The sequence below is a fragment of the Triticum urartu genome, chromosome 6 (genome assembly GCF_003073215.2).
Source record: "Triticum urartu cultivar G1812 chromosome 6, Tu2.1, whole genome shotgun sequence".
Lineage (NCBI taxonomy): Eukaryota > Viridiplantae > Streptophyta > Magnoliopsida > Poales > Poaceae > Triticum > Triticum urartu.
The window spans coordinates 6435275-6461166 of NC_053027.1; the positions used below are offsets into that span (position 1 = coordinate 6435275).

Consider the following 25892-nt stretch of genomic DNA (forward strand, 5'->3'; position numbering starts at 1 on the left):
ATGGTTTCCAAAAATGAAATTATCTCACAAAAAAAATTATGCTTACTATAGTGGTCGTTCCCCACTCCCACTCTCAGCTGCGGACCGGAGAAGTTTCTAAAAAAAAATTGCGGAGAGGAGAAAGGAGGAGCGGAGCCGCTGGCGACCTCACCCCACCGCCCCGTCTCCGACAGCCACCCACCGGCGATTCGAGGTCTGGCAACCCAATCTACTCGTTCCTCTCCCTCTCCATCTAAACTAGTAACTCCGTTCTTCTTTTCTCTTCTTAATTTTTCCCTAGTAGTAAAAGTAAACCCTAGCTAGATTTCCCCCTCCGAATCAAACCCTAACAATCCTCCCCTGCCGCAGCTGTGGGGAGATAGGTGCTTCTAATGGATGCTGCTGCTGAGGTTCCCCAAGGCCAAGGGTAAGATTCCCAATCCAGTTCCTTTCCCTCTGCATTACTTTGTATACGCTATTATATATGCTGGATGGATGTAACATATGTGTGAGCACCTACTTTGTGTATGGTATATGCTCGATGGATGTGCATATGTGTGTGGGATAATGGGATAAACCAGTTGATTCATTATTACTCGTTGTATGCTATGCTATTCTATTGATCAAGGATGTGCATATGTATGTTGGATGTTTAATTTGCAACTTGCCTGATGTGCATATGTGTGTCCATTGATTACATTTCTATTCATACCAGGGCCGATCCCATTCCCAGCTCGCCGCGTGTGGACCGGAAGAGGCGGCGCCGTTCTGTGCCGCTGGCCGGCCCGGTGTCCAAGGTGCTTGGCTACGACAACCTCCTCATCGAGATTCTCGTCCGCGTCCCTCCGAAGCCGTCCTCGCTCCCCCATGCGTGTGTCGTATGCAAGCGCTGGGGCAGCATCCTCTCCGACCCCCAGTTCCTCAAACGCTTCCGCAAGCACCACCAGAAACCTCCTCTGCTCGGCTTCTTCAGAGGGTATGCTAAAAACTTCATTCCTGCCATGGACTCACCTGACCGCATCCCTGCTGCCCGCTTCTCCCTGCCCAAGAGCAGCATACCCTACCACACCGATGAAGCATACATGGGCTGCCGCCATGGCCTCTCTCTCTTAATCAACATGCATAAGCACGAGACCGTCGTGTGGGATCCCCTCACCGGTGAAGAGCGCATCGTGGCTTTTCCACCAGGGTTCAACAGTACCTTAATGTGGAGTTACAGTGGCTGGCATGGCACTGTATTGTGCGTCAATGCTGAAGATGGGCATGTCCACGGAGATTGCTTCTCGAGCCCGTTTAAATTGGTTTTGGTCTGCGCTGAGTACAATACACCGGCAGTTTGTTCTGTCTATGACTCGGCGTCTGATGTTTGGGGAGATATTTTCTCAACGATGACAATAACAGCTGGAATGTCAAGGTTAAGAAGGCCCAGCACCCTTGTCGGGAATGCACTTTGCTTGTTGATTTCTGGAGGTGATGTCCTTGTGTTTGATTTCGAAATGCAAAGTCTTAGCCTGATCGAAAAGCCGGTAGAAAACCATGGTACCGACGACTGGTATTTTCAGCTCTTACGGATGGAGAATGATGGACTAGGTCTTGCTATTTTGTTGGACCTGACTATCAAATTATGGGCGAGGAAATCTAACTGCGATGGTGTTTTCGAATGGGTGCTGCTGCAGAAAACCATTCCACTCGAGGGTATGGTTCCAAGGAGAATGGATTCTGCACTTTTCGTCGGGTATGATGAGGATGCAAATGTGATTGTTCTCACTACTATAACCGGCAACTTCACACTCCAAGTTGACTCGATGCAGATCAAACATATTGTTAAAAGAAACAACATATGTCTTGACACCTTTTATCCCTACAGGAATTTCTATACTGCAGGTAATATGCCCTATCTACATTGCACAAGCAAAAAAGTCAATTTAGTTTGTTTCGCTCGTATTCGTTCCAGTTACTTTTGGTACGTTATTGCGGTAACATTGTTCCTATTATTAGGATTGAGCTAGATACATAAAAATATGTTGTCTTATTTGTTCCTCTGTTGATCTGATCATCTTATGGTTATCTAATTTCTTGTTATTATAGAGCTCCATTAAAGCTAGAACAGGAATATAAATATTGCTCTGATGCCTGGCCATTGCGAAAGGCTAAATACAATTATGTGCTTGTAATGATCTTTTCATCAGAGGTGTTTTAAAATTGGAAAGTGGCAATTGCTGCAGTGGTGAAACCATCTGAAGTAATTAAGAAATTGGAATATCTAGAGGCGGCTTAAAGCTTGTTATGTTTTCTTATTCACTATTTTTTTCCTTGCAAGTTTAAAATTTAACTTGATTGATCTTCATAGAAATCGTCAATTCATAATACCATGTGGTCTAATTTTTATCGAAGAGTAGTACTAGTTCATTAATTTCACGTAGTACTATGTAATACTTGTTATGGAACTCTGGTTTTCCAAGCCGTGCCATTTTCCATTTGTACCCTGAGCCTCACATATGGCTTGGCACACAAAAGTAAATCTGGAATGAGCTAACAATCTTAAAAGTTCAGTTTTTTTTTGCCTCAGATGATAGGCGGTGAGTCACCGATCTCGTAATTTCTACTGCGATCATACGCAGTTATATGGCAAGAATCTTGAAAACATGTCAGCATATAGGTGGCAGTACAAACTAAATGTTCCCTTATTGTTGTTCTCCGTTTGTAGTATTAGCTTGTATACTGGGGTGATTCAGCTTTGGATATTTTTCGTATAATCTGCACTACGGCAAAGTTAATACTTATTTTCGGGGATCATACAAAATTTGTTTTGCTGTGAGAGAGCACTACAAATTTGTTTGACTGGGATGACATTCATTGTTCTGCAGGTACTAAGATATGTACAGTGTAACCTTCATTGTAGGCAGGAGAGCTGAGACGCAGCCATGACTAGTTGGTCTAGGGAGGTTCTTCTGTTTTGCTGAGACGCTGGCATGGGTAGTTAGTGCAGTGAAGTTCTTCTATTTTGCCGAGACGCAGACATGGCTACTCGATGCTCAAATTGTCCTGCTATGTAGTCTGTGGGTTCTTCTATTATGTATGGCCTGTGATGTGGTTGATGCTGAGATTGCTCCTCTATGCAGAATGTAGGCTGTAATACTTTTATGCACCTGTCCCGTGAAGTGGAACTTGTTGGATTTAGCCGTGTGAACTCTTGTATATTATCTAATATCAGCAGACGTTTGTCGACTTGCATGCCTGGTTAATGCTCGGCTCTGTTGTGAAGGTCTGTACTTTACACAGTTTCCTTGTGAAGTCCCAGTTGCCTAGCCACTTCAAAGAAACTAAGACATTTACATCTTTGTACGGTTGATCTTGCGAGTCTTGCTAGTGAGAACTGTGATAATGCTGCTCAGATCCACTAGAGTACACACCTAGCCCAGTTGCCTAGCTACTTCAAAGAAACTAAGATATGTACGGAGGGAGTACTATTTTGGATAAACAGAGTATGTGCTGGCATTATCCTTCGTATAAACAGAGATGTGCTGGCATTTTCAGCTTACAAGGAAGCTATCATGAAAGATGGGACATACATATCCTGAAGACCCCGAGCTTAGAAAGTAAAGAAGGAAAGCTAGCCGGGAGTCCGTTGATGAGAAATGACCAAATTTAAAAAAGAAACGGAAAATGGTTTCAATGCCAGAGTAGAAACCACCACTAAAGCCGAAGTGGCGAAATTGTGGCCTGGTCTAGTTGAGGCAATGAGATAAAGCATGACCACGGGGCAGCTTGTGGCACCACCAACCCAGATCTTTTCGGCGCTGATCAAGGAGCCACCACCCAATGCATACCATCATATACCAGCCCATCCAGTGGCGAATCTAGGAAGAAAATGAAGGGTAGGCTAAAGTCAACGACGAGAAAACTAAGCTCTCTTTTGAAAAAAAACATGATGTCCAAGCCTTGCTGTCAAAATAAGGTCAGAATTTCCCAAACTACTACTTAAAACATGTAGTATTAACTAGATTTTTTCTAGGAATTTTGAAATATATATATATATATATATATATATATATATATATATATGAAATTTTGAACCAAAATTTGAATTTATCTTGCAGAATAACCATCATCTCCTCATTTTGTTGTCCACATAAGTTGGAGGAGGGATTACAATCACAATAGTTAAGGGAGGGGTATCTAGGTTCAGATTAGCTGGGATAGGTTCAGGTTCAGCGCGAGGAGTACATGCATGCATACTCATTTTTGTACTCTTCTTTTTTGCAAATAAGTTGCATTGGACACTAAATTAGATAACAGTACATGAACTAGTGATTACAGTAGATGGAGGCTGGGCATTCGTGTGTGGCCTGTTTGCTGTGCGTGTGTGGCACTGTGTGTTTGCTACTTGATAGTAGATGTACTATTCAGCTGGGATAAAAGTACTAGTAGTAAAAAATATTGTTATTTGGAGGGTAGGCTTGAGCCTGTTTAAGCCCTCCCAGTAGACTCGCCACTGAGCCCATCCGCCTCTTACTCGGGCAAGATCATGGACGCCCTTATGTGTTTGTGCTCATTAGCGGGCGGTTGTGCTTTTAGCACGTTTGTGGCCCATGTTGTGTTTTGGACCTTTTTAAATGTACGGTGTTATATGGCCCATTAGTGGCTGATGTTATGTTTTGGCCCGTTTGCTACCCGAGGTTATTACGGCCCATATGTGGCCCATGGTTACTATGAGAAACTTGAAATAAATGCATGGTACAACCGGATATCTTGCATTAGTGCTCATATAAACCAAACAAAAACAAATACAACGGATGTGACATTTATTTGAACTTAATAGGATATGTAATCTCTTATAATATTATTTTGCTAGCAACAATTAGTTTGGGGAAATAAATGCAACATGCAACTAATGCATGCCATCTAGTTCGTGCTTTTCTCCTATACAAACCCTGGCATTAAATACCACAAAAAAGAATATGAACTCAATAAATATAGTGTATAGAAAGGTCGGAGTATGTCAGTACAAGGATATGTGAACATTAGTTTACAGATACGCATAAATGCAATAAGTAATCAATCAATATCCACAACCTTGGTGGTGGCTCTGTATAAATACCTGCAATGGAGCTTGGCGACGTGGATCCCACATAGGAGAAGGAAGAAACAGAGGGCAAGTAGTCTTTTCTCATAGAATGGCACTCATCAATCGCAATACAAGGACGATTGTCTACGCAATGGCGGTTGCTCTCGTGGTCATGGTGATGATGTCCTCTTTGTTGCCATCTTGTCATGCAAAGAAAGGTATGCAACAATGGCATTGTTTTACTGTATTGCAAAGAAAGGTATGCAACAATGCCATTGTTTTACTCTATGATTTCCAACCGTGGAAAAAACAATAAAAATCTAGCTAGCTATATTCTTGTTTTATCTTTGTATACTGTACAAGCTAAGCTAAATTGCTGGTACCACAATATATTGCCTTTGTAGGTAAGTGGAAGTGCAAGGAATTAGAGGACTGCACTGCCCCAGAGTGGCACAATCAGTGCAAGGAAAGAGGATATAATCAAGGTGGTCACAGTTTCAGTTCCATATGCAGTGGCAACAAAACAAAGTGTTGCTGCCGAAAGTGGACTACGGCGCCGCCGCCACCATGATACTAGATCTCAATATCTCATGCTTGTGGAAAACAGTGCTGATGAATGAAGTCGTTGCATCTAATATAATTGATCAACCAGCAGTTTAAGCATTAATTGTTCCATCCATTGAAAAATCGAATAAAGTTGTTTTATCTTCGTGTGTGCTCCATAATGTTGTACTCCCGCCAAACATTTTCCGTTCGACACCTGATAATAGTTTAGTAGATCTTTCTCATATACAAAGATATTATTAGGCCTAAGGCTTCTATCGTTACGTGTACTCCTCATGGGAGACTTGGGAGTGAAACCCTAGCCCCCGGCTATGCCAGGAACCCAAATGCAGCTCCTGCTCAAAACACTGCCATGGCAACCAAATCGGACGACAGCGAGGTCGGAAGTGCTGCCATGGCAGCCAAACGGGAGGAGAAGTGCCACTCGACCAGTGCGGATGGTGCAGCCCAACCGCAAGTTTGGGCATGTACATTAGCTATAGCAACCATCCACGTCATCCACAGACATGAGTAAAAACACCCTCTACAATGGATCGTCTTTTTGCTGTCTATAGCCCTCTAAAATTACGATGTTAGAGTGAAATTTTTCCAATGATCCACCTCCATCAGCCACTGCTCCAGAACGTGAAGAGACTGGCGACGGCGTCGGCGTGGTGATGCATCCCAGGAAGAAGGTGTGTATTGGGGAATCGCAGCTCTCAAAGCCGGACCGCCGCCGTCGCTGAAGATCGAGGAGCATGTACACACACGTACGTTAATCTAATCAGTTCCTCCCTGGACCTGTGCATAGACGTTTAGCTAGCTGATCCTTGATCGATTATTTTGGTCGCTGCAGCTCATTCGTTCGTGACGTCTATCGATCCCAGCAGTCCGGTGGCCCCCAACCGTGCAGGTCTCGTCGGGTAGCGACGGAGAAAAGCAAAACATGTTGCGTGGATTAGATTTGTCGAGGACGGGATTTGACGGTTCGGATGGGGAAAAGAAAAACTACAGACGCCCAGCCGTACAACTAGCGAAATTTCAGGGCTATCGACCGTCTGCCGAATTGCAGACGCCCTTTTTCTCTCTCCTCGTTTTCTCCCCTCCACCTAGATAAATATTCTACATGGCATGTGTTACAGACGGCTGACTGGACACCGTTGTACATGCCTTTATCGGCACTGTGTCAACTGCACCAAGGCCTCGACCAACTCTTCTGCGACCACTACTTAAAGAAGAGAAGAGGAAGGAAGATGTCAAACAGTGGATCATGGAAATCTCTTCGACTAACTACCTACCGAATCAAGATCTGTAAGAACTGCGAGGTGTATCAGTGAGAGAAATTAGATCAAATTGGACCCTAACATCGTGGTACCAGCTGTGTTTTGATTTTCAGCCGGAAAAAAATGGATTTCGGCGGAATTTCAGTCATCTCGGCCTAGGGCGGAAAGTACCTTTCAACCGAAAAAATAGATTTTGGTCAAATTTTAGCCGAATTTTTTGAAAAATGGCTGAAATTCAGCCATCTTGGCCTGGGGCGAATAGAATCATAAAAGGAAAAATCAAAACTCTGGGTACTAGAGGCCAGCTGCCACCCTTCCTCTCCACTCTGATTTTACCCTTGATACACGTTGTCGCATCCACGCCCGCCAAATCCTCATCAACACCATGGATCCAACCCTGAAAGACAACCTCGACAAGCTTCATTAGGATTCCAAGGTGGACACCGCCAACGTCATGCATCGGCTCGATGTGCAGGCCTCGCAGCTCCCCACCCAGTCGTAATAGATTGACAATCTACTCCACTTGAAGCCGGATCTTGAGGCAAGCTTCCCCAAGCTGGAGACCGCAATTGCGGCTTCAAGCGACGACCCTAGGTGAAGCTCTGGCATCGTTGGGTGGAACGACACTGCAACAGAAATCGCGATGAATAATATGATCATAAACCCACAATTCCTCGGATCCCAACAAACACACCGTAAAAGATTACATCAAATGGATCTTAGAGAAGATCATTGTATTCAAAAATAAGAGAGAGAGGAGAGAGAGAACCATCTAGGTACTACTATGGACTCGTAGGTCCTGAAGGAACTACTCACACATCGTCATGGAAGCAGGGGTTCATGAAGATGGCCTCCCCAATGATCCCCCCCCCTTAGGTAAAGTACCGGAACATGGCTCTAGATGGGATCGCTGAGGAACAGAGGCTTGCGGCGGTGATAAAATTTTGTAGATGGATTTCCTAAAGGCCAAAAACAAGCAAAAAATAGGAACTGACACTGGGCACTAAATTAATATGTTAGTCCAAAAATTACTATAAAATGACATATATAAATCATACAAAAGTGATAACATAATATAATTAAATAATAAAAAAATTATAGATACGATTGAGACGTATCAACATCCCCAAGATTAATTCCTACTCGTCCTCTAGTAGGTAAATGATAACAAAGTAATTTTGATGTTCAATGCTACCTATCATGTACTTGATCAAATTATGTAATTGTGGTATGAATATTGGGATACGAGTGATTCAAGGCAATAGTCTATCAATTTGACATTGAAACAATAATACATAAGCATACTAGTAATAGTAAACAATCATTGCCTTTCAAAATAATGACGTTAAAGAACGTGATCCCTACACACTTAATCATGTAAAACATGGCATGCACAGTCTTCCTAACATAAATATATCAAATCATGAACAGCCCCGGTGCCAAACGAAACAATTGAATCATACTTTTTCTCGCTTCAACATTTTTAATTCTCATGCAATACTTGAGCGTGAGTTAGGGACTTAGCAATTTGGATGGCAAAGAGAATGATTATGGGGATTTATAAGGGAAGACAAAAATGTATGAGAAAGTCTCACATCGACGAGGCTTGATCGTTCGGCAACAGAGGGGCCTTACAATCGATGTCAATGCGAGGAGTAGGGATTGCTATGTAACAGATGTACTAGAGCTATAAGTGTATGAAAACTATCTATATGAAAGTAAGTGAGTTTGCTCATGAAGACCTCGAGCGTTTGAGAAAGCTCGTCATCGGAATATGCAACTCAAGTTCTATAATATAAAAATCCCACTAATATATGGAAATGAAAAACATGGAGACTCTCTATATGAAATACACGGTGTTACTGTGAAGCACAAGTGTGGTAAGACAATAGGTCTCATTTTCTTTCGTTTTTTTTCATTTTTCTCTTTCTTTTTTGTTAATGTAGCCACTGGTATGGCCCATGCTGAAATTAATAACACTCTGTATACTATGTTAGTTGTTCCATCCTTTATCATTGTACGTTGTTGCGTGTGAAGTGGCTTTGTAGGATTTAGTAGTGTAATTTGCTAACTTGTTTGTACTAATATTTTGTAATATAGTATGTATTAGTGAAGTTAGCAGTTTAGTTAGTGACTTTATAGCTGCTGAGAGCATCTCCAATAGGTGCCCTAAAATAAGGCATGAAAAGGTGGTTGGAAAAAAATTCGCAACACCTAAAACTGGTTTTCCACTGCATCAAAAACCTACAACTCCAATAGATGGCCTAATTTTTTTTTTTGAAAGCATACTGCATACATCAATTCAAACAAACGTCCAAACGTTGCATATATTTAAACATTAAACATTATTGTTCATCATACTACTTGATTAAACATAACAGATCTTTATTACACCACTCGTTCGACATATAGTCAGCCTCGACAGAGTTCCAATATGTCAGGGTCTCCTCTGGATCGGAGGTGGAACTCCTCCTCATCCGATGACGAAAGGTTGATCACCGTCGATAGGTCAGCCTCCTCCTTCTTCACCTCCTCCTCCTTGTTCTTCCCGTGGTTTCGCTTCTAGAAGAACTCTGCCTCGTACTTCACGTACTGGGGGTTCTCCCCCGCGAACCTCGCCATGGCCTCTCTCTCGCCGGGAATAATGCGGATTTCCTTCTTCTTCTCCCCTCCTCATTGATCAGCAAAATGGTCACCGGTGGATCGATGAACTCTGTATCCTCTTGGGTTGTGACCTCCGGCAAGTTGAGCACCTATCGCAGCCGGCCAAATCGCCAAGCGGCGACGTCATAGGCTCGTGTTGTGATGTCTGCCTTCTTGAACGGATTGATTCAGTAGTGAGTGTTGTCGCACTGAAATTCGAAGCTGAAGTGATTGGGGCCACGTGCTCACAACCCGTTGAAGTCGGTCTTTCTCTCGGACTTGAGCTTCGATGGCATGGCAGTGAAGCAGGTATGGCGACGACGAGACGAGACGGCGGCGGTGCAGCATGGGGGGATCCTCGTCCGTCTCCCTCCCAAGCCGTCCTCCCTGCCCCGCGCGTCTGCTGTATCCAAGCGTTGGAGCAGCATCCTCTCGGACCCTGTGTTCCACAAACGCTTCCGCAAGCACCACCGGAAGCCTCCTCTTCTCGGCTTCTTCAACGCATTTGCTAACTGCTTCACTCCCATGATGGGCTCGCCTGACTGCATCCTTGCTGCCCGTTTCTCCCTGCCCAAGAGCGCCATACCCTAAAATGACTACGAGGTCTTCAGGGGCTGTCGACACGGCCTCGCTGTCCTAATCGACCTTTGTCCATCGATATGTTAGTTGCCCTAGATTCGATCGTCGGTATCTCTATACCTAGTTCAATACCGTTACCGGCAAGTCTCTTTACTCGTTCCGTAATACATCACCTCGTGACTAACTCCTTAGTCATTTGCTTGCAAGCTTTATGATGTGTATTACCGAGAGGGCGCAGAGATACCTCTCCTATACTCGGAGTGACGAATCTAATCTCGATCTATGCCAACACAACAAACACCTTCAGAGGTACCTGTAGAGAATTTTTATGATCACCCAATTACGTTGTGACGTTTGATAGCACACAAGGTATTCCTACGGTATTCAGGAGTTGCATAATCTCATAGTCGAAGGAATAAATATTTGACATGAATAAAGCAATATCAATAAACTGGACGATCCTTATGCTAAGCTAACGTGTGGGTCTTGTCTCACATCATTATCCTAGTGATGTGATCCTGTTATCAAATGACAACACATGCCCATGGTTAGAAAACCTTAACCATCTTTGATCAACAAGCTAGTCTAGTAGAGGCTTACTAGGGACACGATATTTGTTTATGTATTCACACATGTATTTAAGTTTCCGATCAATAAAATGGCATGAATAATATGTTGGAAATATGCCCTAGAGGCAATAATAAATTAGTTATTATTATATTTCCTTGTTCATGATAATCGTTTATTATCCATGCTATAATTGTATTGATAGGAAACTCAGATACATGTGTGGATACATAGACAACACCATGTCCCTAGTAAGCCTCTAGTTGACTAGCTCGTTGATCAATAGATGGTTACGGTTTCCTGGCCATGGACATTGGATGTCGTTGATAACGGGATCACATCATTAGGAGAATGATGTGATGGACAAAGACCCAATCCTAAGCCTAGCACAAGATCATGTAGTTCGTATGCTAAAGCTTTTCTAATGTCAAGTATCATTTCCTTAGACCATGAGATTGTGCAACTCCCGGATACCGTAGGAGTGCTTTGGGTGTACCAAACGTCACAACGTAACTGGGTGGCTATAAAGGTACACTACAGGTATCTCCGAAAGTGTCTGTTGGGTTGGCACGAATTGAGACTGGGATTTGTCACTCCGTGTAAACGGAGAGGTATCTCTGGGCCCACTCGGTAGGACATCATCATAATGTGCACAATGTGATCAAGGAGTTGATCACGGGATGATGTGTTACGGAACGAGTAAAGAGACTTGCCGGTAACGAGATTGAACAAGGTATCGGGATACCAACAATCGAATCTCGGGCAAGTATCATACCGATAGACAAAGGGAATTGCATACGGGATTGATTAAGTCCTTGACATCGTGGTTCATCCGATGAGATCATCGTGGAACATGTGGGAGCCAACATGGGTATCCAGATCCCGCTGTTGGTTATTGACCGGAGAGTCATCTCGGTCATGTTTGCATGTCTCCCGAACCCGTAGGGTCTACACACTTAAGGTTCGGTGACGCTAGGGTTATAGAGATATTAGTATGCGGTAACCCGAAAGTTGTTCGGAGTCCCGGATGAGATCCCGGACGTCACGAGGAGTTCCGGAATGGTCCGGAGGTAAAGAATTATATATAGGAAGTGCTATTTCGGCCATCGGGACAAGTTTCGGGGTCACCGGTATTGTACCGGGACCACCGGAAGGGTCCCGGGGGTCCACCGGGTGGGGCCACCTGCCCCGGGGGGCCACATGGGCTGTAGGGGGTGCGCCTTGGCCTATATGGGCCAAGGGCACCAGCCCCAAGAGGCCCATGCGCCAAGAATCAAGGGAGAGGAAGAGTCCTAAAGGGGGAAGGCACCTCCGAGGTGCCTTGGGGAGGAGGGACTCCTCCCTGGCCGCACCCTTCCTTGGAGGAAGGGCCAAGGCTGCGCCTCCCCCTCTCCCTTGGCCCTATATATAGTGGGGGGAAGGGAGGGCAGCAACAACCTAAGCCCTGGCGCCTCCCTCTCCCTCCCATGACACATCTCCCTCCTCCCGCAGCGCTTGGCGAAGCCCTGTTGGAATCCCGCTACTTCCACCACCACGCCGTCGTGCTGCTGGATCTCCATCAACCTCTCCTCCCCCTTGCTGGATCAAGAAGGAGGAGACGTCGCTGCTCCGTACGTGTGTTGAACGCGGAGGTGCCGTCCGTTCGGCGCTAGGATCATCGGTGATTTGGATCACGACGAGTACGACTCCATCAACCCCGTTCTCTTGAACGCTTCCGCGCGCGATCTACAAGGGTATCTAGATCCACTCCTCCCTCGTTGCTAGATGACTCCATAGATAGATCTTGGTGACACGTAGGAAAATTTTGAATTTATGCTACGTTCCCCAACATAATAAACCTTTATCATGAATAAGGAAATATAAAATAACAACTTTATTATTGCCTCTAGGGCATATTTTCTTCAGTTCGAGTTTATGATCAGATCAATATCCATGAATATTATTTAAGTCTTCTTTGATCTCTTATATGCATGATTATTTATAGCCTCGTATTTCTTATCCGAATGTTTGGTTTAGTTAGGCCAACTAGATTGATTTTTCTTACAATGGGAAGAGGTGCTTTGTGATGGGTTCGATCATACGGTGTCCTCACCCAGTGACAAAAGGGGTAGCAAGGCACGTATGTATCGTTGCTATTAAGGATAAAAATATGGGGTCTATTCCTACATGAATAGATCTTGTCTACATCATGTCATCGTTCTTATTGCATTACTCTGTTTCTCCATGAACTTAATACACTAGATGCATGCTGGATAGCGGTCGATGTCTGGAGTAATAGTAGTAGATGGAGAATCGTTGGTCTACTAATCTTGGACATGATGCCTATATACATGATCATTGCCTTGGATATTGTCATAATTATTTGTTCTTCTATCCATTGCCCAACAGTAATTTGTTTACCCACCGTATGCTATTTTCTCGAGAGAAGCCACTAGTGAAATCTACGGCCCCGGGTCTATCTTTTATCATATTTGCTTTCCAATCTATCTTTTGCCGTATTTTATTTCAGATATATTATTCCAAGAACGCAAAAATACCTTGCTGCACTTTTTCTTTACCTATTTTATTTCGTGTTTTATTCAGATCTACTTATCCAAACTCATAAAAATTTAACTATCTTTTTACCATGGAGGGATTGACAACCCCTCTTACGCGTCGGTTGCAACTATTTGTTCTTTGTGTGCAGGTGCCGTTTACATAGTGTTGCTTGGTTCTCCTACTGGATTGATACCTTGGTTTCACAACTAAGGGAAATACCTACCGTAGATGTACTGCATCATCCCTTCCTCTTTAGGGAAATACCGACGCAGTTTCAAGCCGCATCAGTGGGCTGGGCCGCACTGTTGACCTAGAGCCAAAGTGCATAGTGTGTATTTTCCTTATGTTCTTTTCCTTTTCTGTTTTATTATTTCTTCTTAGTTTTGCAATTTCTTTTAGTACAAATTGAATTTTGGTGAATATTAAATTTGGCACATAAATACTATACAAGGTTTTGAAGTATCACACAAAGTTTCAATTTAATCTGAATAGTTTAGCTAATTTTTTAAATTGAAATGTCTCAATTTAATGTTGCTGGTCCAATTTTAAATAGATTAAGGGCATTTCAAATATTCAAATAATGTTGGTTCATGCATGACAGTTAGTTAGTGAAATTTTGCAACCTAGAAAACATTTTTATTTTACTGTTCGTGGAAATAATAATTTGACTTTATTTTAAATTTGAATTTGAATTGGGTTTGGATCAAAGTGAGGTTTAGCAACATTAATTGTGATAAGGTTTCCTATTTGGCCCTGGAGAAAATTTTCTTCCCTATTTGACATCTGCTCTAAATTTCTTTCCCAATATGACACTCTACTGCATTTCGTTAACTAACGGTGTTAAAGACAGACACGAAGAGACCTTTCTACCCCTGGTGCATAAGGTGACCAAAAATGTGCGACAATATCTACAGTGATGTTGCATATTTGGTCATGTTAAATGACCAATTAAGACCCCATAATTTGGTCACCGAACATATTTCAATCCAAAAATTATCCTCTGATTTTAATTGAAAAAATGAAAAATTGGGTAGAACCTCCCCTATAATTTGATCCCGTATCTCACACAATTTATATATATACATACAAAATGCGTCACAACATGTACAACTACTAGAAACATCCATGTTCACGAATACATCACATTCAGGTTCACACTTACCACATACATCAACAAGTAGTACACAGCGAATGCATCACATATTGTTTCACACATGAGGTCAAGTCCACATGTACATCACATGAGCAACACAAAAGAACCTCCAAAAGTAACCATGACATAAAAGGAAAACAAATGAGAATCACATGCTTATGGAGGTTCTTGTGCTCATTGAAGGGCTTGCAGGGTTAATTTTTTGTTTCTTGTGCACATGCTGGGCTGTCTTGTGGCACCATAGGAATCTTTTCAGCACACTCTTTCTTTTACTCTTGCCCCTAACCTTCGCAGGAACATTTGTTTCATCGCCGGGCATAGGAAACTGGATGGAAATTGGCTCCCACTGATTTGAGACGGTTATAGGTCTGCACTTATACATGTATGGCAATAGTAATATTTAGCAAATGAAAAAAAAATTATACATAACATGTGAGCGAAAAACAAAAACAATACCTCTTGGATCAAACCGATTCAGATTTGCCCCCCTTTCCCTTTTTGTCTGTATTCTCCAAGCTTTTGTTATGGTGAGTAGGAAGCAACCAGAATACTCAACAAGTTTTACTTTAATCAAAAATGTAAATCTAAACTAGTTGTAATCACCTTTTTGATGTTGCAGTACTAGAGTTAACATGTTTGCCCTTTTTCCTAGTTGTAGTTTCTAAGCTTTGGCTATGGTGAGCAGAAAGCTACTTAGAATTCAACATTTTTTTCATGTAATCATGAGCATATGTGTAAAATTACTAACCTTGGTGGAAAACACATTCTTGTTGGTGCTCCATCCTCCAAGGCACAATGGATACCTCAGCTGTTTTGGTTGTCTTTCCCCTATTCTTTGGTGGTTCTCTACATGAGCAATAGGAAAGCAGTGAGCCTGTATAGTTGGAAGAATAATACAAGAATAAGTAAATCTATATTATGCCACCGCCGACGGCACGAGCTAGCACTCTGTTGCCGCCGCCGCTAGGGTTCGGGTGGGGACTCGAGACAGAGACGTGGGGGGCGACAGGTTCGGGTTGGGATTTGTTTTCTTTGTTTGATGTAGGATAGCAACTAGAAGAGGGGTATTTTGGTCCACACGATTTTTTTGACGGAATGGTCTAACTTTACCAACAGCGGTGTCACATAAGGAAATAAATTAATACTGAATGTCAAATAAGGGATTTTTTCTCCAGGGCCAAATAAGGAACCTCATTTTAGGTTAGTGTCAAATAAGGATTTTTCTCTACATTCTGTGTACCCCCTCGTTCGTCAGTCCCTAATCTCCACCCTCACACAGTTGGTCCAAGAGATAAAGGAGGAGCGGAGCCGCCGGCGACCTGATCCCGCCGCCCCGTCTGGCGGAGTGAAGCCACCCACCGGCGATTCGAGGTCTGCAAACCCTTCTCCTTCCTCTTCCTCTCCATCCAATCCTTCTTCATCCGTCTTCTTAACTTTTCCGTACAATAAAACCCTAGCCAGATTTCCCCTTCTGATTGAACCCTAACATTCCTCCCCTGCTGCAACAATTGAGAGGGAGGAGAAGAGATGGCGGATCCTGCTGCTGAGATTCCCCAAGTCCAAGGGTAAAATTCCCCATCTAGTTCCTCTCCCTCTTAATTTCTTGTATGCTATGTCGTGCTGGATGTACTCCTTCCATTTCTTTTTACTCTGCATATCTCAAGTCAAACTTCGTAAAGTTTTACCAGCTTTATAAGAAAAAAATATCAACATTCACAATCTGAAACCAATATCATTACATGCATCATGAAAATATTTTTATATTATATAACTTTTTTATTGTAGATCTTAATATATTTTTTATATAAATTTGGTCAAACTTAAGAAAGTTTGATTTCAGACAAATCTTATATGCAGAGTAAAAAGAAACGGAGGGAGTACATATGTGTGAGAGCAGCTACTTACTTTGTGTATGCTGTGCTGGATGGATGTACGTATGTGTGCTAGATCATTGGAGAAACCAGTCAATTGATTAAATTTTCTTTTATTGTGTCAGTGTCAATCCCACTCCCAGTTCTCAGTCTATGGATGGAAATAGGCTGTTGTGTTCCAGGCCGCCAGCCGACCCGTTGTCTGATGTGCTCGGAGATGACAACCTCCTCACCAAGATCCTCATCCGCCTCCCACCAAAGCCATCCTCGCTCCCCCGTGCGTCCGTTGTATGCAAGCAGTGGGGCAGCATCCTCTCCGAGCCCGAGTTCCGTAAACGCTTCCGCAAGCATCACCGGAAACCTCCTCTGCTCGGCTTCTTCAGAGGGTATGCTAAAAACTTCATTCCTTCCATGGACTCGCCAGACCGCATCCCTGCTGCCCGCTTCTCCCTGCCCAAGAGCAGCACACCCTACCACCAAAATGAAGCATACATGGGCTGCCGCCATGGCTTCTCTCTCCTAATCAACCTGCATAAGCTTGAGACCGTCGTGTGGGATCCCCTCACAGGTGAAGAGCGCATTGTGGCTTTTCCACCAGGGTGCACGTTGGGGCGTTCCTGGGCCTGGCATGGCGCTGTATTGTGCGTCAATGCCGAAGATGGGCATGTCCACGGAGATTGCTTCTCGAGCCCATTTAAATTGGTTTTGATCTTTGCTGACTACAATACACCGGCACTTTGTTCTGTCTACGACTCAGCGTCTGGTGTTTGGGGAAATATTTTCTCGACGATGACGAAAACAGCTGGAATGTCTTGGTTAAGAAGGCCCAGCATCCTTGTCGGGAATGCACTTTGCTTGTTGATTCGTGGAGGTGATGTCCTTGTGTTTGATTTGGAAATGCAAAGTCTTGGTCTGATCAAGAAGCCGGTTGAAAACCATGGTACCGACAACTGGTGTTTTCAGCTCTTACGGATGGAGAATGATGGACTTGGCCTCGCTGTTTTGTTGGACCTCACTATCGAATTATGGGAGAGGAAATCTAACCGTGATGGTGTTTTCGAATGGGTGCTGCTGCAGAAAACCATTCCACTCGAGGGTATGGTTCCAACGAGAATGGATTCTGTACTTTTCGTCGGGTATGATGAGGACGCAAATGTGATTGTTCTCACTACTATGACCGGCAACTTCACACTCCAACTCGACTCAATGCAGATCAAACATATTGTTAAAAGAAACAATATATGTCATGACACCTTTTATCCCTACAGAAATTTCTGTACTCCAGGTAATACCCCCTACTACATTGCACAAGCAAAAAAGTCGAATTAGTTTGTTTCGCTCGTATTCATTCCAGTTACCTTTGGTACGTTATTGCGGTAACATTGTTCCTGTTATTAGGATTGAGCTAGATACATAAAAATACATTGTTTATTTGTTCCTCTGTTGATCTGGTCATCTTATGGTTGTCTAGTTTCTTCTTCTTATTATAGACGTCCATTAAAGCTAGAACAGGAATATTGCTTTGATGCCTGGCCATTGCTAATGGCTAAGTCCGATTATGTGCTAGTAATGATCTTTTCATCAGGGGGGTTCTAAAAATTGGGAAGTGGCAATAGAGTAATTAAGCAATTGGAACATCTGGAGGCGGCTTAAAGCTTGTTATGTTTTCTTATTCACTATTTTTCCTTGCAAGATTAAAATTTAACTTGATCGTTCTTGATAGAAATCGTCAATTCATAATACCATGCGCTCTATTTTTATCGAAGAGTAGTACTAGTTCATTAATTTCATGTAGCACTATGTAATGCTTGTGTCGGAACTCTGGGTTCCCAATCCGTGCATATTTTATTTTGGCCTTATGGTCATAACTGTTACAAAACTGACTCGACAATAATTCTGGATAAATGCATTTTCTCTGAACATGTAATCAATTTTACCATTCTTTTTTGGACCTGGCGATATATGTGGCTTCATTTTCTATCCTGGACTCAACTTCTCTTAGAATTTTCATATGGTTTGGGCTACTTTTGCTTGTAGGCAGGAGAGTTGGGGCGAAAGGGGCGGATCTGAAACTGTGAACACACTAGATCTGCTAACGTGCTATCTTGGTCAAACAACTTAGGTAATTTTATCTTTTCATATATCTTTTTTTTGCTTGGCTACCCAATTTACAAGATGCATTTTCAAGAAGCATGCCTTTGTGCCATTTTCCATTTGTACTTGAGCCTCACATATGGGTTGGCACACAAAAGTAAATCTGGATTGAGTTGACAATCTTAAAAGTTCAGTTTGTTTGCCTCAGATGATAGGTGGTGAGCCACCGATCTCCTAATTTCTACTGTGATCGTACGTAGTTATATAGCAAGAATCTTGAAAACATGTCAGCATATAGGTGGCAATGCACACTAAATGTTCCCTTATTGTCAGCATATAGGTGGCAATGCACGGCTCCTCCGGGAGGAACGGCGAGCGCCCCTAAACAGACCCAGTTTCGGTCTGGTCTGCATTCCTGGGTGATTCTCCTCGTCCCTTCGCCATTAGGAGGAACCCTAGCTCACCATCGCGTAAGGGGATCTCGGACCGCCCAAGTACGAGCCGCCGCCACTCCTCGCCGCTGGAAGACTCGGGCCTGCTCCGGGAGGTCCTCCTCCGCCTCGCTCCACAGCCATCCTCCCTCGTCTGAAGTACAAGGTAGTTTGTGGATTTGGGATCTGACTTCTCCCGGTAGGATCAGTCAAACACTGAATGAACACTTATATGTAGAGGGCTTGCTCTTGTTCAGTTTAAAGCACATATTTTTCTGCTCGCAGAGGTCTTTGTTTGCTGTGGCTGCTGGCATGGTCGACGCTGGTTCCATCTCGTACATTGTTGTAGGATTCATATAGCTGTGCGATTCGCTAGCTTATCTATATACTCCCTCTGTTCACTTTTATAAGACCTTGAAGACATTTCAGACAATGTACAAAACAGCCCATTTTGAGTTGTCTGAAATGACTTACAAAAGTGAACGGAGAGAGTATTATTATTATATGCCCTAATATCTGTAGCAAGTGGTCAAATTTAGCAGTTTAGATAGTGATGTTGATGCTGCCTGTGAATTGGCAATGCTATTCAACTGCTGCTTGCCTACCTAGCGCCAGCGCCATTTCCATGTCCAGCATTTATCATGTAGTATATGATGATGAGCAAAGTGAAGCCTAGTATTGCTGCTGCACAAATAGATTGCTTGGCACTTTGCTACCTGAAATAGAGTCTCGGTTCCATTCGGACACTTTTTTGACTCTTTATTTATTAGCTGTCCGTGTGTAAGAAAAATAAACAAAGCTCGAAGTATGATATTTTGTTTCTGTTTCATGCTCTTTGTAGCTGACGGATTGGGCTGGTCTAGCTTACAGACAGTCTGTATACTAACTCAGCTCAGCTCTCCCTTCATTCTTGCCTCAAAAAAAGAAGAGAAGGTGCACAAGAGAAGGTGCTGTGGTAACTAGATGATGTATCCTGCTGAGGTTCCCCAAGGCCAAGGGTAAGCTTCCCCATCCATTTCCTCTCCCTCTTCCTTTTTTGCGCACTACACTACTTTGTGTATGTGTGTTTGATTCTGGCAACTGCCCTGATTTGCATATGTGTGTTTATTGATCAGATTTCTTTTTTGTGCCAGGGCCTGTCCCATTCCCAGCTCGCCGCGTGTGGACGGAAGGAGGCTGCGGCGTTTCGTGGTCAAAGGTGCCGGCTCTGTGTCCAAGGTGCTCGGTGACGACAACCTCCTAATCGAGATCCTCGTCCGTCTCCCTCCGAAGCCGTCCTCCCTGCCCCGCGCGTCTGCCGTATGCAAGCGCTGGGGCAGCATCCTCTCTGACCCCGTGTTCCACAAACGCTTCCGCAAGCACCACCGGAAGCCTCCTCTGCTCGGCTTCTTCCAAGGGTACGCTAACCGCTTTGCTCCCATCATGGACTCGCCCGACCGCATCCCTGCCGCTCGCTTCTCCCTGCCCAAGAGCAGCACGCCCTACAAAGAGCACGCAGAATACATGGGCTGCCGCCATGGCCTCGCTGTCGTAATCAACAAGCATGAGCGGAATACCGTCGTGTGGGACCCCCTCACCGGCCAACAGCGCAGCGTGGCTTTTCCACCGTGGGTGGATGATGCCTTTATGGGGTGTTTTTGTACCTGGCACGGCACGGTGTTATGCGCTGATGCCGAAGATGGGCATGTTCACGGAGATTGCTTCTCGAGCCCGTTTAAATTGGTTCTGGTCTATGGGGGTGGATACAATACGAAGGCATTTTGTTCTGTCTATGACTCGGTGTCTGGTGTTTGGGGAGATGTTTCCTCGACCGCGATAAGAAATGAAATTTCTGCGTCAAGGCCCAGCATCCTAGTTGGGAATGCACTTTGCTGGTTAATTTCTGGAGGTGATATCCTTGTGTTTGATTTCGAAATTCAGAGCTTTGATGTGATCGAGAAGCCGGCAGAGTACCATGTTGACGACAGGTGTTTTCAGCTCTTACGGATGGAGGACGGTGGACTTGGCCTCGCTGTTTTGTCAGGACTGGTTGTCCAATTATGGGAGAGAAAATTTAACTGTGATGGTGTTGTTGGATGGGTGTTGCTGCAGAAAACTATTCCACTGGAGGGGATGCTTCCAAGGGGAATGAATTATGTACTTTTCGTGGGGTATGATGAGGACACAAATGTGATTGTTCTCACTACGATGATTGGCAACTTCATGGTCCAACTTGACTCCATGCAAATCAAACGTATTGGTAAAAGAAAAAACATGTGGCACAACACCTTTTATCCCTACACGAATTTCTATACTGCAGGTTATACCCCCTATCTACATTGTACAAGCAAAAAAGTCCAATTAGTTTGTTTCACTCGTATTCATTCCAGTTACTTTCGATACATGATTGCCGTAACATTGTTCCCTTGATTACGGATTGAACGATATATAAGAATACATTATGTTGTTTGTTTCTTTAAAGCTAGAACAGGAATACAAATATTGCTTTGGTGCCTGGCCATTGCTAAAGGCTAGATACAATTATGTGCTTGTAATGATCTTTTCATCAGAGGGTTTCTAAAAAATGGAAAGCTGCAGTAAGAGATAGTGAAAGCATCTAAAATAATTAAGCAATTGGAACATCTGGAGGCGGCTTAAAGCTTGTTATATATGTTTTCTTATTCACTATTTTTCCTTGCAAGATTAAAATTTACCTTGATCGATCTTGATAAAATCTTCAATTCATAATACCATGTGCTCTAGTTTTTGTCGAAGAGTAGCACTAGTTCATTAATTTCACGTAATACTATCTAATGCTTGGTTTGGAACTCTGGTTTCTCAATCCGTGCATATGTTGTTCTGACCTTATGGTCATAACTTGTACAAAGCTCACTCAACAATAATTCTGGATGATTTCTTTCTCTGCACATGTAAATTTTTTTACCTTTCTTCTTTGGACCTGGCGATAGATGTGGCTTCATTTACTATCCTTGATTCAACTTCTCTTTGAGTTTTCATATGGTTTGGGCTTCTTTTGCTTGTAGGCAGGGGAGTTGGGCGGAAAGGGGCGGCTAATGTGTTATCTTGGTCAAACAACTTAGGTAATTTTCCCTTTTCATATATCTTTTTTTTCGTGGTTACCCAATTTATAAGATGGTGCATAGTCTATGCTTACATTTTCAAGATGCACACACTTGGGTAGAGATACCAGACATTTTCCCTTTGTACTTGAGCCTCACATATAGCTTGGCACACAAAAGTAAATCTGGAATGAGCTGACAATCTTGGAAGTTCAATTTTGTTTTGCCTCGAGAAGATAGGCGGTGAGTGACCAATCTCGTAGTTTCTACTGCGATCGTATGTAGGTAGTTATATAGCAAGAATCTTGAAAACACGTCATCGTATTGGTGCCAGTACAAACTAAGTGTTCCCTTATTGTTGTTCTCAGTTTGTAGTATTAGCTTGTGTACTGGGATGATTCAGCTATGGATATTTTTTTTGTATAATCTGCACTACGGCTAAGTTAATGCTTTTTTTGGGGACCATACAAAATTTGTTCCGCTGTGAGAGAGCATTATAAATTTGTTTCACTGTGATGACATTGATTGTTCTGCAGGTATTAAGAGTTAAATTCGGGTTGCTGAGACACCGCCATGGCTAGTTGGCGTAGGGAAGTTCTTCAATTTTTCTTAGATGCAGCCATGGCTAGTTGTTGTAGTGAAGTTCTTCTATTTTGTATGGTGTGGTCGACGCTTAAACTGTCCTGCTATGTAGTCTGTTGGATCATCTGATATCTACGCTGTGGCATGTGGTATGGTCGATGCTGAGATGTCTCCTCTATGTAGTCTGTAGGTTGTTCTACTTTTAGGTACCGCGGGCTGTGAAGTGAACCTATCAGGTTTAATCATCTGAACTCTTATAAATATTAGTATCTACGATCAGCAGACATCAGTCAATTTGCGTGCCTGATTAGTGACTCGTGGAATTGGTTCGGCTAATGCTTTGCTCTGTGATGCGAGGTACTAGCAAGGTGGATGGACAATGAGCAGTAGGCTCTGGCATTTTACAGAGTTTCTTTGTGAAGTCCCTAACTCTGAGTCTTGCTAGTGATCTACTCCCTCTGTCCCAAAATATAAGAACGTTTTTAACACTAGCATAGTGTCAAAAACGTTCTTATATTCCGGGACAGAGGGAGTAATTGTGATAATGCTGCTCACATCACCACTTGCAGCAGAGGCAGACAATGCCTGTATATGCTCTGTTTTACTGCCTAGCTAGAGCCCCAGTTGTATATGCCCAGTTGCTAGTGGTCTAACTGATGTTTCCCTAGTTGGGTGAGACTGACTTGGCCCTTTCTTGGAGACAAATCAGAAAAATGTTGTCAGTTTTTGTTTGAACTTCAAAGAGTTTTGTGGCTTGGCTCTTAATCAAAAGAGTGTTGTGAGTTTTTGTTTGGCTGGAGAAAAAATTACTGTTTTTTTTTTGTTAAATGCTAGTCCTATTTTGGATCTGCCATGGAGATTTTTATTGTCCTGAATTACACTGAAGATGTTTTTCAGATCTTGGCCTTGCCGTTCGCGGCACTCGCCCATCAAAGTCAGTTATCCAGGAAAAAACAAAAGATCACTGCAGCCATGGCGACTGCCAACCGGTGACTGCAAGAGTGCCAACTGGGGACTGCCATGGCGACATTTTGCTTCCGACCGTACCTTGCTGGTAGACGAATTGGAAGAAGCATAATAACATGCTTGTCATGTCAGATATATAAAGGAACAAAAAGTGGTTCTGAAAGTCAAGTTATTTGGTCAATCAATGTTCAAAATAGGATTTATAAATCGACAAAATTGAAAGAAACATGGGGAGGTGGTGGGTAATTTTGAGAAATATAATTTGTGTAAAAACAACTCCTTGAAATATTACAAGAAAGTGTAGTAAAATAAAAAAGTAGAAAACTTCAAAAAATAAGGATATTCATGATTTTTTTCTTTCAAAGTCAGGCATCACAAAATAAAAAATGGAAAGAAAATATTTATGCTTTACCAAACACTAGTTGAGTGCCCGTGCGTTGCCACGGACCATCAAATTTGATTATTGCTCACAATCCTTACTGGCCGCCTACACAGATCCGACCTCGCGAGTTGTCTCACCGCCATCGCCAACACCTTATCACCCCCTTGCTCTCCTTCAACGTTGCCACAGAATAATATTATAAAATAAAGATCAAACAATTGTTCTATTTCAAACATGTGTGTCAAAAATGGCATTTGCTTCGTATTCCTATAATGGCAAATTGGTGTTCTCTCCCACTCCTATCTTCCTCAGACCCCTTTCCTCTCAACCTTCACTCTTTTATTGTTGTGCAATGACCCTCAACCTTCATACTCAGGACCGTGTTTAATCTATGTTTTTATGTTCTTATTCTTTCAACATATTATATTATTTTTATCGACTCAAAATCCTTCTAACATCATTTTTGGAGAGCAATCAATTGAATAAATAGAGAGCAATAATTTAATTGTTTGTATTTTCCATTTTAGTAATGCAAACAAAGTTTGACACTGACTTGGCACGGATTTGATCAAAACATCTGTATCAAGAAGTTGTGATTCAACTGCTCCCCTGAGATCGTGACGTTCTGTTTAAGGCCATTGATGAAATGAGTTACAACACTGGGTTTGCACGTCAATCTGCATGCCTGGTCAATGATCACCACCTTCAGTGAGCACCATGATGATGGCCACCAACCACTCCCCCATGCCATCCATAGTTCCATGGGTACTACTGGAATCCTATTCAGAGCATTGGGTTTGAATGGAGTGGTCGCAGCCTTTCGATAAATCAAACCAACATTGATCGAACCCAAAGAGGATTAGCGAACTTATCAATTTACCAGTACAATCAAGTGTAGTGAAAGCATGATTCAGACCAAAATAAAGCTTTTAATTATACCAACTATTGAGCTAACTTAGGTTTAGGGAGGATCAGAACACACGAGGATGACAAGAAATTTGGAAGTAGATAGGGAAGAACAGGAGAGTTCCGAGAAGGGGCGGGTGGGATTGAAAATTACTCTCTTCGTTCCTAAACATAATTCTTTTTAGAGATTTCAATATGGGCTACATGCGAAGAAAAATGAATGAATCTACACTCTAAAATACGTCTATATACATCCGTATGTAGTCTATATTGAAATCTCTAGAAAGACATATTTAGGAACGGAGAAAGTATATTTCAGTATGAACGATTCGCTAGCACATTAAATAACCCACGCACACGCCCACGCACACCCCCCCCCCCCCCCCCCCCCACACACACACACACACACACACACAAGCACATGTACAACTCCCACACGATTCTAATTCTGACGTCTAAAACACATTGGTCTAGCCCATCCCCTCGTCATCTTCAGTATGCACTTTGTCGGTCCTGACAGTGACTGACCTGCAGACACAAGAAAAATGAATCACAATTAATACTATTTGTACAGGAATGAGGAAGAAAGGATATAGTATAACTTTTTCCATAACAAAAGTACATAACCCAAAATAGAAAAGCTGAAACATGTGAAAGGATGTAAGAGAAAAGACAACTATTCCAATTAAAGGACAGCTGTAGAATTCTTAGAATGCAAAAGTTAATTATACAAGAAGAAATATATCCTATATTGAGCTAAATCTGGTGTAGGGAATTAAACACAAAGCAAAAACATAGAGCTCCCTATGAACATTTGATTTTTTAAAAGGGACACAGTAACTGTTAAGTGCTTACGGCTTTAGAGAATGAAATGTCCAAGTCAAACAACTACTCACCAGTCACACCTCAGAGTGAAAAGGTAATTCATCAAAGGAAATCCGAAGGAAGTGTCACAAAGTGTGATAGAAATTGAAACCTTGAACTGCCACCCATTTAATAATGCAAGTGGAGAACTCGAACATGCACTAACTTGGCTTTTCCACTCATTAATAGACCCTGTCAATAGAAGTGTGAATCTTTATTAAAGCATTTCTGCTTAATCAAGCCTCATTATCATCAATACGAGAAACTAAGCCTTCTGTATGATGTTTGAGAAACTACAAAGAATAAATGATTTTTTTACTCAAATGCATAAAATGGCGAGCCTAAACACTAACGTCCAAATTTATCAAATTTCATGAAGAAAAG

At 42.7% G+C, this 25892-nt stretch overlaps 3 protein-coding genes across 4 annotated transcripts; all 3 read left to right on the forward strand.

The window, feature by feature from the left end:
• The first annotated feature begins 346 nt into the window (after positions 1–346).
• On the forward strand, positions 347–2869 carry LOC125516337 (putative F-box/kelch-repeat protein At3g17540). Its single transcript, XM_048681811.1, has 3 exons — positions 347–406; positions 695–1863; positions 2847–2869. The coding sequence occupies exons 1-3, from the start codon at positions 372–374 to the stop codon at positions 2867–2869; spliced, it is 1227 nt and encodes a 408-aa protein (XP_048537768.1). The 5' UTR covers positions 347–371.
• Positions 2870–16363: 13494 nt separating this feature from the next.
• On the forward strand, positions 16364–17553 carry LOC125516338. The gene has a single exon (XM_048681812.1). It carries the CDS (start codon positions 16378–16380, stop codon positions 17551–17553), a length of 1176 nt encoding a protein of 391 aa, XP_048537769.1. The 5' UTR covers positions 16364–16377.
• A 1119-nt stretch (positions 17554–18672) lies between these two features.
• Positions 18673–22684, forward strand: LOC125514653. Of its 2 annotated transcripts, XM_048679991.1 has the most exons (5): positions 18673–18915; positions 19591–19747; positions 19883–21048; positions 21773–21829; positions 22345–22684. In XM_048679991.1, the coding sequence occupies exons 2-5, from the start codon at positions 19713–19715 to the stop codon at positions 22356–22358; spliced, it is 1272 nt and encodes a 423-aa protein (XP_048535948.1). In that variant the 5' UTR covers positions 18673–18915; positions 19591–19712; the 3' UTR covers positions 22359–22684. The 2 variants fall into 2 exon arrangements, with proteins under 2 accessions (XP_048535948.1, XP_048535947.1); XM_048679990.1 differs by having other exon boundaries at positions 21773–22684.
• The last annotated feature ends 3208 nt before the right edge of the window (positions 22685–25892 follow it).

Coding starts and splice junctions, on each gene's coding strand:
- LOC125516337 (XM_048681811.1), top strand. CDS start 372: ATGGATGCTGCTGCTGAGGTTCCCCAAGGCCAAGG. Junction 407..694: donor GAGGTTCCCCAAGGCCAAGG/GTAAGATTCCCA, acceptor TATTCATACCAG/GGCCGATCCCATTCCCAGCT. Junction 1,864..2,846: donor CAGGAATTTCTATACTGCAG/GTAATATGCCCT, acceptor ATTGTTCTGCAG/GTACTAAGATATGTACAGTG.
- LOC125516338 (XM_048681812.1), top strand. CDS start 16,378: ATGGATGGAAATAGGCTGTTGTGTTCCAGGCCGCCAGCCGACCCGTTG.
- LOC125514653 (XM_048679990.1), top strand. CDS start 19,713: ATGATGTATCCTGCTGAGGTTCCCCAAGGCCAAGG. Junction 19,748..19,882: donor GAGGTTCCCCAAGGCCAAGG/GTAAGCTTCCCC, acceptor TTTTTGTGCCAG/GGCCTGTCCCATTCCCAGCT. Junction 21,049..21,772: donor CACGAATTTCTATACTGCAG/GTTATACCCCCT, acceptor TTTTGCTTGTAG/GCAGGGGAGTTGGGCGGAAA.